This window comes from Danio aesculapii, chromosome 19, assembly GCF_903798145.1.
Source record: "Danio aesculapii chromosome 19, fDanAes4.1, whole genome shotgun sequence".
In the NCBI taxonomy this organism is placed as follows: Eukaryota; Metazoa; Chordata; class Actinopteri; order Cypriniformes; family Danionidae; genus Danio; species Danio aesculapii.
The window spans coordinates 11462751-11477619 of record NC_079453.1 but is presented as its reverse complement, the minus strand read 5'-3'; the positions used below and the strand labels follow the sequence as shown (position 1 = coordinate 11477619).

The 14869-nt window shown below is 34.8% G+C and overlaps 1 protein-coding gene across 1 annotated transcript in view; it reads left to right on the top strand.

Annotated features, from left to right (window-relative positions):
* Positions 1 to 7861: 7861 nt before the first annotated feature.
* The window catches only part of vamp1a (vesicle associated membrane protein 1a), an 11556-nt gene continuing 4548 nt past the window's right edge, over positions 7862 to 14869 (top strand). Inside the window, exons 1-4 of the mRNA XM_056480361.1 lie at positions 7862 to 8200; positions 8433 to 8448; positions 9643 to 9772; positions 10198 to 10356. Coding sequence (XP_056336336.1) covers positions 8447 to 8448; positions 9643 to 9772; positions 10198 to 10356 — 291 coding nt within the window. The 5' untranslated portion in view covers positions 7862 to 8200; positions 8433 to 8446. The remainder of the gene's footprint in view (positions 8201 to 8432; positions 8449 to 9642; positions 9773 to 10197; positions 10357 to 14869) is intronic.

Genomic DNA, 14869 nt, shown 5'->3' with positions numbered 1-14869 from the left:
AAACCACCAAATATTCTTAAATCCCTGGTTTGTAAATAATGCAAAAAATCATTAATAAAGAATGAAAGCACAATTATTAAGCACATTATACATGTGGTTGTAAGTCAAGAATACAGCATTTGTAGCTGTATTTATAAACTGCTAACTAACATCTATTCATATAGAGTTCATGCTTAACTAATAATGAATTAACTACTTGCTAATGATTAATAAATGATTCAGTGTGCAGTTATAAGTGTTACCAATATGTCATCATATATCACCTCATTAAACAAAAGGCACATTTGACAGCAATATTTTAGCCTAAAGTGTTTTTTTACTACAACAGTATGTTTTTTTTAATGTTGAATGCTCAAATAAGGGTTATTAATCGCCAAACTTTGTTTTCCAAAATAATAATTACAATCGAAACCTTTAGTGTGAAGCATTTTAATAGAGAAATCAAAAATAATGTTGTTTAAGAGTTTATTTATTTCTAAATTAAATAAATTTGGAAATAAAATTTACTAAAATGGATTTTAACTTAAAACTGTAAATTATTAATATGGGAATAACTCACCTCATTATTAAAGACAAGGCACTTCTGACAATAATATTTTAGTCAAAAATGTTTTCAATCACTCAGAACAATATGATTTTTTAACCTTGGATACTACTACTATACTACCACTAATAATAATAATAATAAGAGCAAGTTATTAATCTCTGCACAAGCACTTAGCAGTTTATATATCCGCTCACAGTAATGCCAAAACAACATGATAAATGATATTTCAGCTCTGAGTGGAGATCATTTGGGGATGTGAGTTTTGCGCTGAACTCTTTGGTGTGAAGTGAAGTGCACACTGAGGTATGTAGGCGGCTGCTTTCATTCGTTTGTTATAAATCTGTGAGTTTTGTGCTGTGGGTGAAAGCCAGATGACTAATCGTTGGCCTTGTTGTTTGATTGTGTTTTAATCTTTAGCATCGTGTCATTGTGACGCCCTCGCGAACGCTTTAGCCTCTGCGAATGTTTTTAGCCATTTAGCTGCATTAGCATTAGTCAGATTCATTTGATTCATGGAGTTATGAAAACAGTTCATGAAGGTCATTCTTAAATTGCAGCTGTTTTTTAAAAAAAATGGCAAGTGAATTTAGTGTAAATATTCAAAACAAACTGGTTAATTAGGTCAAAAAACTCAATACACAGTGTGTCATTATGCACTTATGCATAAGCGATGACTGAACATGTTACTGTAAGTGCTGCTGAGAACGATGTATTCCACATTATGCTCAACTTCTCCAAAGCTATTTTATCTATCTATTTATTTATTTATTTGTTTGTTTGTCTTTTAAATTATTTATTTGAATACTTTCAATATTCATAACTTTAGCCAAAACAACTCAAGACTTTTGAGTTCGGAACAGGGACTGTCGTTAATTGAAGCTTAATATTTGTAATTCAGTGTAAATTGAAGCAATAAACTGGACTCACTGAATCAAGGACTTTCACACTGATTTTAACAATGGGTTAGTGATGTTTATATCATGCTTTTAACCCAGGAATGGACTGTGTAACACCAGGGTCATGAAAGCAATGATAACTGTAAATAACAATAATATATGCAAATCTTCCACCATACTGGAATGACCAAAGCCAATTTGGGAAAACTGACGATCAAGTTAAATAAACTTCTGCAGATGATTTTAAAATAAAACGGTGTTAGCTTTTTTTAAAAAGCAGTTTAAAACCCTCTAATATTAAAATAAAAAATCGAAATAAAAAAAAATTCTTCAATTATAAAAAAAAAGTTTTACCATTTCTCTAAATATATAATGCTTGGCTGTTTTTGGCATCTTGGAAAACTCATTCGCCAAAATCACAGACTGAATTTGGTTGGAAGCTGACTTCGCAATAAAGAATGACTTTTTTTCTGTCACATGACTTATATGGCGCCAGTTGTGTATCTTCACTGACATTCAGTGTCTCTCCCAGAAGCATCCAGCTACTATTTTATTAATTATATTAATTCGGACATTCTGTTTGGATCACGTACTGTTTTTTTTTTTTCACCTACACTGCACCGTAAAAAAATTGAAACTCAAAATTGTAAGGTAACTTGCTTGCAGAGCTTTTTTGAGTTGACTCAACTTTTTTAAAATTATTATTTTTGGCCTTTTTTAGATAGGACAGTATTGAGACAATAAGCAAAGCTGGAGAGAGAGGGGATAGGGAAATGTCCTTGAACCGGGATTCGAACTCAGGACGCCTTGATGTGCTACTGCACCATACGTCTGCACGCTAACCTGTTATGCTGTTGCGCCGACAGTTGACTCAACATTTACCCCCAAGTACTGCACTTGACTTGATTTAAGTTGAGTCAACTCAAAAAAGTTATGCAGCAAGTTGCCTTACAGTTTTAAGTTGAGTTAACTTACAGTGTGTAAAAATGTGGGGTTCTGCACAATTCCTTCATGTTGTCCCAGCACAAATCAATTAAGCTACTTAAATAATTTTTTACTAATTTAGGTGAATTGAACATGAAATATTTGTCCCCCTCAAAAATTGGAATTGTGTCATTTTAAATAAGCAGTTTGAACAACCAGCAAAAGTCCTTTTTTAGAGTACACTAAAAATGATGGGTTTCACAAAATATATTTACATTGTCCCAACACAATTCAATTAACATAATCATTTTCTACAAATTTAAGTGGATTGAACATAAAACAATTATGTTGACACCCCCAAAAAAGAATTGGCAGTTTTAACTCATTTTAAGTGAAGTTTATTTATAAACTAATTTCGAGAGGACTGCATGCTTATGATTGCTTGCAGCCAGTCCCACATTATTCAATTTATGATTCACCAATCAGACGATTGCTAAGTGACTATAAATACTCAAAGTTCCATATAACAGCCATCTTCATTGTTAAAAGAAACCCCCCTTCCACCCCTACTCCTCCTCGCTTCCTAGGCGGGTGGCACGGTGGCCCAGTGGTCAACACTGTTGCCTCACAGCAAGAAAGTGACTGGTTCTAGTCCTTACCAAGCCAGCCAATGTTTCTGTGCGGAGTTTACACGTTCTCCCTGTGCTCACGTGGGTTTCCCCCGGGTTCCCCGGTTGTCCTCCCACCGTCCAAAAGCATGCAACGTAAGTTAATTGATTAATCCAAATCAGCACCATAGACATGCTCCTAGTCAGTACTTATCTTTTAAGAGCAATTACTGTCTGTTCATTAGCTACATCAGGGGAGTTCTCGAGATCTACCTGAGCTCAAACTACACTCTCGCCTTGCAAATGGGAGGGAGCCCCAGGCTCGAGGATCTTATGAGCTCAGGGCTCTCTCCTGGGACAGCATTCCAAACATGCTTTTGTAATCACTCATCAGCTAAGTGTGAACTCTTGAAATAAGTAATTTGAACATGCAGCAAAAGTCCTTTTTTGACTACATATAGCATGCCTATTCAGAAGCAGGGGCTGATTTTGACTGTGTGACAACACATTGACTATTCTAAGCTGGCAGATGTGTCAACTGGAAGGTCAGGGGAAGAAATGAATGGGGAAATACTTCAGAGTGTTGCTGAAAGGGTTCGCAGGCACTTATGCTCTCTATAGTCTGAAAAGTCCATTCATTGGCGAATTGATAGCAGTTCGCAATATATAGGCAAAAGTGTTTATATAGACGGGTCACATGCTGTGTTGGTAAATCAATGACCCTGCAAATATGGAAATAAAAACTAAAGACCCTGGTCAAATAATAACTAGAGTAAAATATAAAATAAGATATGACTCGGTTAAGACTATCCCAGAGTTAACTCTTACAAGTGTGAAAAACCCTTGTATAATAGCAGAAATTCAAAGCTACAATTTAATCTTCATAAATCTAATTATGATCAAGTATTCTGGCTTCTGATGCTTTATTCTGTAGATATCTTTGTTTACTTTATCTTATATTGTCTTTCACTGAAACTATCTCTGCTCATAACTGGCAAAAAGCAAACTGTAAGGGAAATTTTGTATTTCAAGGTGCCTGAGAGATTATCGAAAGCCTAATTTTAGATGTGTTCTGTCAGGTTTTAAAAAGCCTGTTGTGTTTATACTTGAAGACACTTGCTGAAGCATTTACTGGCGCACCATAATAACAATGATAATAATGCTTTAAACTCATAAACCTCATTGGCAGCAACATGTAATAGTTGTAGATATGTCCTTATAGATGTAAACCATGGAAACAATAAAGCTTCTTCTGTAATAATTCAGTCATAGCCTAGTAAATTACCATGCCAACTCATGCAGCAGTGTACCTTTTTTTAACATGAATGTAGGTTAAGCGGGTTTATATGAACTGCATTGCACAGAACAATGAGATATTGTGCTATTATGATTTAGAGCACTTAAAAATAAAGGTTCCAAAATGGGAGTTTTAACAGTGATTGGATATTTTGTTTAGTGGGAAGAGTATTTTTACACCGTAAGGATTCTTTTGTGGACCATAAAGGTTTTGTGAATGTTAAAGATTCTTCATGAAAGCATCAATGCTGATAAAGAACCTTCATTTTTAAGAGTGAAGATCATGGACTCACATGCTGACTTGTCAATTTGTAACATGATGTTAAATGCAGTTGCTCATATAAAAGCTGAGGAATGTATCTTAAAAGATCATGTTGAAAGTAAGTAAATGAAGGGAAATGTTACCCAAAAGGTAATAGATTGTTAGTTCTGTGAGGCGACATTAGAAAAGGGCTTTTCAATGGTACAGATGGTATATAAATGTTTTTTGTGCAATAGACTATTCATTAAATATCAAATGTAAAATTGTTGGATATCTGGAATACTGAAATATGTAAAGATGGTCTCAAACAAGAAAACTGTACAAATGAAAGATTGACAGAAAGACAAGCTGAAAATAAATTATTTTAGTGAAATAAAATGGATCTTCTTTGCATTATTTTTTCTTAATCTAACGTTATTAACTAATTCAACCACTGTAAATGGGGAAGAATGTTGGTAAGGTCTAGGTCGGATACGCGGCTGGCCGGAAGTGCGATATGCACATCAATATAGCAGTGTTTTTTTATGACGCTGTTTAACAATAATTAATATTTTTACAGTACTGTCACGGTTGGGTTTAGGCTTGGGGTGGGGGTAGGCGTTAAAAAATACAACTTATTGTGTAATTTAATAGATAGCATAAATAATACTCAGTACAACTGCTGTTTTTACGTTACTGTGACGGTTGGGTTTAGGGTTGGGGTGGGGGTAGACGTTAATAAAATACAATTAATGGGAAATTGAATAGATAATATAAATAACTCTCGTTAACTTCCGACCACAATCGTATCCGATCTAGCAACAACCAAGAGGTTTTTCAGTTCATTCATTCATTTTCCTTCAGCCTTATCCATTTATTCAAAACGGAATGAACCGCCAACTTATCCTTTACTTTACACAGCGGATGCCCTATCGGCTGCAACCCAGTACTGGGAAACATCCATTCACACACATACACTACTGACAATTTGGTTTATTCAATTCATATAGCACATGTCTTTGGACTGTGGGGAAAACCGGAGCACCCGGAGGAAACCCACGCGATCATGGGGAGAACATGCAAACTCCACACAGAAATGCCAACTGGTTCAACCAGGACTCGAACCAGCGACATTCTTGCTTTGAGGTGACAGTGCTAACCACTGAGCCACCATGTCGCCTCTATGTTTATCAATAAAACTCATTATTTGATTATAATATGCATCATTCACATTTCTTTAATGAACACATACAGAATATTTACAGTTTAACAGTGAGTTGGTCTTACTAGGATCATTTAAGTGAACAGCTACAGGATTGTTTAAAATGGTAATTTTCCATTAGCCGTTTCTGTAACTTATTGATTTTCCATTGATTTGAATTTGTGTTTTTTTCTGAGGGTTAAAAATAGAACAATCTTTTACCATGATTTACAGAAGACAAGACACCCACTGAAATGTCATTCAAATTATATACCCACTATACACAAATGACACTTGAGAATATTTGAAATTTTTGTTTGGAATTTGTAAGAAAACATGAATACTAATAATTTTGTCTGTGTGTGCGTGCACATGTGTGTGTGTACATGTTTTTGTGACAAAATAAGGACATCTGTATATTGACATAGCTATGACACAGCTATTACAAGAAGGTGGTAAAATAGATAGAAAATACATTTTGTACAGTATAAAAACTATGGAAACTTAACCCCACCACAATTCACAAAAACAGTGTGTGTGTGTGTGTGTGTGCGTGCGTGCGTGCGTGTGTGTGTGTGTGTGTGTGTCTTATCAAGTATATTCAGAACAAAAAATATATTATAAAATATTAAATATTTATACTTTGACATTAGCATCATATAAAATTTATTATGATAGCGATATATATTTATATATATATATGGCACAGTGGGTAGCATTATCACCTCACAGCAAAAAGTGTACTGGTTTGAGCCACAGCTGGGTCAGTTGCCGTTTCTTTGTGGAGTTTGCAAGTTCTCCCTGTTCTCCCCGTGTTGGTGTGGGTTTCCTCCGGATGCTCCGGTTTCCGTCACAGGTGAATTGGGTAAGCTAAATTATCTGTAGTGTATGAGTGTAAATGAGTGTGTATGTATGTTGACCAGTGATGGGTTGCAGCTGGAAGGGCATCTGCTGTGTAAAACATGCTGGATAACTTGGCGGTTCGTTCCGCTGTGGCGACACCAAATGAATAAAGGGACTAAGCCGAAGGAAAATGAATGAATGAATGAATGTTTCATTTTTACTTAAATAAAAGTTATGCTGACAACAGAACACTTTATTTTTGCTAAACTTATCCTACCATTTTACTTGCGTTTAAAATGCTTTCTATGTATATAGCTACTTTTACTAATATCCTTTAGATATCATTCTAATATGCTGATTTGGTGCTCATGAAACATGTATTATTGTTATTATTATTATTATTATTATTATTATTATTATTATTATTGATTTCAGTGTTTTAGCTCAACTATTGCTGTTTGTTTACATCATTAGTCCAATGTTTTATGAAATATTTTATATTTAAGTATTGTTTATAGTTTTCCAAAATCCTCAATCTAGAAATTACACCTTCACCTAAACTAATTTAATGACTAAATGAATCTGCTACCAGATAAGAAAACCGCATTGTCTTGATTGTTCTAGAATCGTTTTTAACAACTCATTAAATTTGTTGCCTGTCTGAGTCACTGTTTTGCCATTAGTGGTGGTCAGCTCTTTGGCCATAGTTTGGGCGCGGGGCCGAATATTTCTCTCATTGATTGGTGCTGTGAGCTCAGCAGTCATTACAGTGATGCTGTTACCACAGCGACCGAACTGTCTGTAGCACTTTGCTGAGCTTTGTTATTGGCTGCGCTGCTTCCGTTTACTGCTTATGCAGCCAAAACCACACTAATGCTCACCTATATGTCTGACTAAAAAGGTTTCACCATTTAGCAATAATGTTGCAGGATTATTTAACCATACTGCAGATGAAATGGAGATTTGCTTTTACGTCATTTTGCATGCCACTAGTAGCCTATGAACAAATGCATTGCACAAGTTGTTTAAATAAGATCAGATCAGTGTATATGCATCCAATGCATTACTGAGGTGATTACTATGTGATGGGTTAGCTACACCCATTTTTCAGTGCCTCTCCTCCCTTTCTTACTGTTAAAATCCCAGGCCTGTGAGGGGGGTTGGAAGTGTAGCTACATTGTGCTGAACCACCGCAGTGCTGTCCCGTTAACGTTACCGCGAGGGGCGGGAGCGGTGTGTGTGTGAATGTAAGAGAGAAAGAGAGAGAGAGACTCACTGAAAGTGATCGTGATCTTTCTCTCTCTCTCATCCCCTCCCCTTCTCTCTCACTCAGGCATACATACACTTTCATGCGGACACGAGAGGACTATTATTTTTTCCGTCCAGGTCGTTTTAATCTATTCTAGAGAAGCATTTATCATGCTAGTGTTTCTTGGTTTACTGCTATTTCCAACAGCCTAACAAAAGTTGAAGCCTGTCATTTTAATTAAGTCGTCACTTGACTGCGTATATATTTTTTCCCAAATACCTGCTCTCAGGAGGATATATTTATAGGTATTCGCATCCTGTGTGAAAAACTGAAGGCTTTTCTTACTGAAGACAGGGATTTGTGTTTCGAGGCTTTATTCGCCTGAGGCTCTTTCGGTAATGCAGCACTTTTTGTGATGACGCGGTCTAGACATCTTTTCCATCCTCAGGGAAATGTCGTTTACTGCATTGATATAGAGTTGATTATGAGGAATACTTTGTGCTTTTTCTTCCTGCTGTGTGCTTTTGTCGTCAATGTAGGAAGTTTGGCTTTTGACTACTAATCCTCTCTCTCTCGCTCTCTCTCTCTCTTTCTGCATCCTCGGTGACGACGGTCTGTTTCATAAAGCACCTGCCAACAAAATGTGAGTACTCCTTATTTATACTACAAATACCAAATGTTCAAGCTAATACGTCAATGTACTTAAAAGGAAAAACTCTTTATTATTTCAGTATGTATAAATCAGTTTAAAGCCAGAGATGTCTTGATATAAGCGTTAGGATTAGCTACTAAATGACAATTTACTGTGTTTTTCGTATGGTATTTAGCAATATCAGCGTCCAGCTCGCTTTCAATAGACTTCATCAACAGCGCCGCAAAATCTAGGTTTTAAAGCTGATACATCATAATTTAAGTAGACTTTAGTGTCCTGCTCCATCTATCGGAATTGAAATGGAACTACATCGAAAATTATATTAAATCATGGCGCTAGGCCGGGCCTACATAAAACTTACCTAAATTAAATAGTCCGATTTACTCGATGCCCTTCAGTCAGTTCGTCACACAAACAGTTGGTTATCGTCTCGTTCTCCTTAAAATGACGTTTTAATGACATTTACTGCGTTTTAAACAAAACAGTTACGTTTAAATCTCGTGTTTTTAAAATATTTCCATCTACCTCAATTCTAACTGATGCGCTCACTTAACAAATCGCAGTTGCTATGGTTATTCGTCAAGGCGAAGGCGCGAAATCTGACAACTTAAAACTGAAACGTTTTGAAAACGCTACTGTTTTCACATTTAAAACAATACAACTTTGATATAATTTTAGGTAAAGCTATATCAAACCCCAGATCCCTCACGCCATGTCATGCTAGCACCAAAAAAGCCTACACATTAAGTTCTTTAAATGAACATTTATCATAGTTTTACTACAGATAAATAAAATAAAGTTAAGCCATGCTAACCACAATTGTTTCATTACAGTAACCATTGTGTAACCATGGGTTTTCTACAAAATATGTCACTATAGGTTTAAGTGGTATCCAATCCACCTAAAGACCATGGTTACCTTTACTAGCTGTAACAAAACCACTTATTTTCAACGTGAGGTAAGTGTATGAAGTACAAGAAATCTTCCAAATGTCTTAAAACACATCTATCAGATTCCTTAATTAGCTATCGCATCATGGCCTACTAACTCCAGGCCCGATTCAGCATAATTTATTTACATTAAGGAACCAAATTATTCTTACAACCTAAAAATCTAAAACAATAAGAAAGTACTTTTGAGGAACTCCAAAATATGCCTTCTTAATCCCTTTGTGTGTTTCCTCAGGTCTGCCCCAGATGCTGCCGCAAGCCCAGGAGCCCCAGGAGCCCCAGAGGGTGAGGGAGGCGCACCCGCTCAACCTCCAAACCTCACCAGCAACCGCCGTCTCCAGCAGACACAGGCCCAAGTGGATGAGGTGAATGTTAATATTATCTCATAAGCTGGACAAGATGAATCTTGACTTTAGACAAGATTAAAATAAAGAAATGAGTAAGTATTTGGCCATTAAGTATGCCCTACAGTTCAAATCAACTAAATAAAGCCCATATTTTATAGTTCATTTGATGTTGGATGTGATTTAGCGGAAGTGTTAATTATATAATTGTGAGTCAGGTAAGATCAGAGAAGGGCAAAATAACATTTGCCGGACCTTGATGGACTTTCTTGGAGGTATAAAAATTTAATGCAGTCAAACATTAAGGTGCAAGCCAGGCTCTTATACAATATTCATGCTTTATTGTTGTCTGTATTTTCCATTCAAAGTGACTTTCACATTCACATTTAGTCTCTCACAGAGGCATTTCTGCGATGTCATGTTGCTGTGTTTTCTGAATGTCTCAGGTGGTTGACATCATGCGTGTGAATGTGGACAAGGTTCTGGAAAGAGATCAGAAGCTGTCAGAATTGGACGACCGGGCAGACGCACTGCAGGCCGGAGCATCACAGTTTGAGAGCAGCGCTGCCAAGCTGAAAAACAAGTACTGGTGGAAGAACATGAAGGTGCGCTCTGGGAAATTTAGTACAGTTTGGCAGGAGACTCTGGGTTGTTTATTTACATCTAGAATCCATTGCTGGAATAAAGCAATAGAAACAGTTTTTGCTCAGAAAATTTGAGGAAGTTACACAGAAATAATACACTGATTTTAACCACATTTTGATGTACACAGTAAAAAAAAAATATTGCTGCATACATATTTTTAATGGGCTCTATGCACAGCTAGAGTTTTAAAGCCAACGATAAACTTCCGGTGAAAGCTTAATGTGACAATTTCACAAGGTTGTTTTTACAGCATCGATGTTGTAATGTAATTACAATACATTCAGTTAAATAGACTTAAGTATTTATCTAGTTGTTTAAGTGTAAAATGAGATGAAAGACTGTAACCGCTAGCTCTGTCAGTAGCAACAGGCTAGCACAGAAACTCCATTGAAAATACTGGGGTAAAATAAACTCATATTTTAAAGACATGAAAGGGGGAAATAGAATTTAATGCAGGGCTTCTTGTCCGATCTGAGACCCACTTCATATTGTATATCTAACAGCAGTGAAGATCGCTGATTTTTAAAGAAATCAGATCTTAAACGTGACAATTTTGTAATGGAAAGACAGTTCACCGGAAGCCCTTGGGCTGAAAATTAAAAGTCTGTGTGCATATAGCCCATTGAATTCAATTAACTTTTTTAGTCATATCAACTTACATCAGTCACACTGACAAAAATATTAAGTTAAATGTTGTATAGCTAAACAAATTGAGTTGGAATCTGATTAGCTGATTAAAATGAGTTAAAAAAGTAACATAAAACACATTTTGTCATATAATTTTTTAGTAAAGAAATACTAAAGTAGCATTTTCTTTTAAAACGCAATACGACACTAAAAGTACAAATTTACATTCAAAACTAGAATTAAATCAACGTATTTAGCAATTGTATTTTTAATCTAAATCAGCTGTAAAATCATTCTTTCAGTAAACTCACAATCACATTCATTTTAATGCACCAGTTTTACAAAAATAGTGGCGTAAAGAAAAGGATTTACACAGAAATGTAACATTTTAGCTCCCTAAATAATACAATACTACTAATAAAATTAAAAACATATTTCTTAATAAAAAAATATACTAATTAATGCTTTATACTGAAAATAATGCTACAAAAATTAAGAATATATAAATGTTTAAAAATCTACCTCACTTATTTCAATAATTTATCTTTTGGATTTACAGTTGCAGTCAGAATTTTTTTTCCCCAATTTCTGGTTAACAGAGAGATTTTTTCAACACATTTCTAAACATAATAGTTTTAAAAACTAATTTCTAATAACTGATTTATTTTATCTTTTCCATGATGACAGTAAATAATATTTTACTAGATATTTTTCAAGACACTTCTATACAGCTTAAAGTGACATTTAAAGGCTTAACTAGCTTTGTTAGGTTAACTAGGCAGGTTAGGGTAATTAGGCAAGTTATTGAATAATGATGGTTTGTTCTGTAGACTATAGAAAAAAATACATAGCTTAAAGGGGCTAATAATTTTGACCTTAAAATGGTTTTTAAAAAATTAAAAACTGCTTTTATTCTGGCTGAAATAAAACATATAAGCCTTTTTCCAGAAGAAAAAAATATTATCAGACATACTGTGAAAATTTCCTTGCTGTCAAACATATTTTGGGAAATGTTTAAAAAAGAAAAAAATTCTAAGGGGGCTAATAATTCTGACTGTATAGTTTCAGAAAAATAAGTTAATGGTTTACACACTTTGGTGTTTCAATATTGGCAGCAGTAAAAATGGCCGACGGGGCAGAGCTGACTCAACACTAAAGCAGAAGCCGTCTCATTTGGATATAACCTGAATGCAACCCAGCCCATAAGTCATGGCGCTAGCCAGCGTTTCAGATATATTACGCAAGTTGCAGTTGTGACGCAAGCTTAGGTACTGCAGTATCAGAACGAGTTTGGCCAATCCTGAAACAGTTTTACATCTGTAGACAGTAAGCATCTTGCTTACAAATTTTCATTTAATTCCATCTATAAATAGAAAGAGCTTCCTGGAGCATGTCACAGATAAACAGCATCCTCTGTAGTGAATTTAACTATATTTTCTTTATATTCATAATGTGTTCTTTAGTAGGATAAATGTGTAGTTTAAAATAGAGAGGCATCTCAGATTACATACACTCAAAAAGATAATGTTTGCTGTTCAAACTACTTATTCCAAATGAGCTAAAACAACAAATTTTCTGAGTTTTTTTGGGGGGGACAACTTCATTGTTTTATGTTCAATCCACTTAAATTAGCAAAAACTATTACGTTAACTTAATTCCTTCATATTGCCCCAATACAAATCAATTGTGTGCGGAACCCAGCACTATTACAGTGTAGATATAAATACTTCTGATATATGTATTGTAATTCTAAACACATAGTTTACTTAATGGATTCCTTTTCATTATTAAAAAAAATGTCTTGTTTGAAATGGAGAGGAGCTTCAGATGTGAAGCGTTGGGTCTGTCTGTGCCTGTTTATGGAGCATAATATGGATCTAAATGCAGCATTTGTAGTCAATTTAACTATATATATATATATATATATATATATATATATATATATATATATATATATATATATATATATAAATATATACATCATTTGCATATCAATTCAGTTTATTCCTAATTTCTGTTTATTCCCAAGTAGCAGAAATGTGTTTTTTTTTTAAATGAAATGATGATGAAGCATTTCATTTGGATCTTAGCATTTCAGAGCATCACACAGATATAAATGTAGTGAATCTACCATATATTTTACTATAATTATAAACCCAATTTCAGTGATCCAGTGACCCTTTTCCATAATAGGAAAATGTCTTGTTTAAAATAAAGAGGCACTTGTGATGTGTTGCGTTGGTTAATAATTAGGCTCAATTGTAGGCAAAAACATATTTTACTTAATACACATAAACACATTTGCTTAAAGGGAGAGCTCACCTAGAAGAAATTTCAGTCATTCACTCTCTCAGTTATTTCTAATTTTTTATGAATTTCTTTCTTTTTTTACAAATATTCCGAAAAAAGCAGCCATTAGCTTTGTTTCCATCCAAAGATGCGAATTAGATGTTCGCTATCTCACTGCAATTCGTAACTTTTTAATTTAGTGGCTAATTTCTATGAATTAGTATGATCTCATTTGTACAATTTAGTACGATTTTCTTATCCCGATTTCCTTCTAAAGATGGGAATTAGATGTATGCGCAAAACTGGAATATTTCATAAAACATTTGTGAATAAAGCAATATTTCCAGCCAATGAGACAAAAAGAATAAAACTTCCTGATAAACCAACGTTATCTCACAGCAATTCGTAACTTTTTGATTTAGTGGGTAATTTGTATGATCTCATTCAGAAGATTTTGTACGATTTGCTGTACAGTTAGTATGGTTTGGTGCCACGCCTTTTTTTAAAAATCACACGTTTTCATATGACTGAACTCTAATCCGTATGAATGAGCCACTAAATTGACAAAACATATAATAGTTACGTTTCCTCGTGAGATCAGGCTGGATAAATTGGTGACAAATATCAAAAAGTAAAATGAAATTTGTTGTGGTAGGAGAAGCAACTGCGGGACTTTTTTTCTCATTTAATAAAATACTTGTGTATATTACGTCAGAAGACGTAACATAATAAATATAGCTTTTGGAGACTCTAGACTGCTCTTTGGGAGCACAGATGCTCAAGACAGTTCAGGACGTAATAATAACGAAACATTTTGATGACAGACTTTGGCTGAGGGGTTTTAGAATGACTAAACCAATGATTCAAACATTTTACAGTGTGGTTAGTCTGCTGGTTTGTCCATTAATGCAGTCCATTTTCGTTATTACATTATCTGTTCAAATAAAATCACATGACTTTTTTAATGCACACGCTGGAATTTATTCGGTAAATGCGCTTCCATCGTAGTTTATGCACATTTTTCTCTTATTGGATAAAAAATTAGTATATATTATAATAATCCTTTTTTTTAATACTTGCCAGTTAAATTAAACAAAAGTTTTATTGCAAATATATTCCAAAATGCGTGTAAAAATAGGTGGATGGAAACGTCGCTATTGATTTTTCATACTAGGAACGAAAATTGTCACTTTTTGTGACTACTTTTTTTTACGTTTTCATTATATCTAACTTTTTGTTCAACAGAAGAAACTCAAATTAAGTAAATGATGGCAGACGGTTTGATTTTTGTGTGATTTATCAGTTTATCTTTTTCCTTGGTAAGAAAAACATCTTGCTTGTAATGGAGAACCATCTCAAATGTTTTGCATTGGTTGTCTGGGCCTTCACTTTACATATTAGATTTTTATCTCTCCATCCAGTGATCTGTCAATCCGTCCCCTCGCTCTGGATTTATAAGCTCCCCTCATTCACCTCCCCTCCAGACAGCATAAATTTATTAGTCCCCTCCACCACCCCCCCTACGCCACCCAGATGGCCCAACAGCTGCCCGTCCCG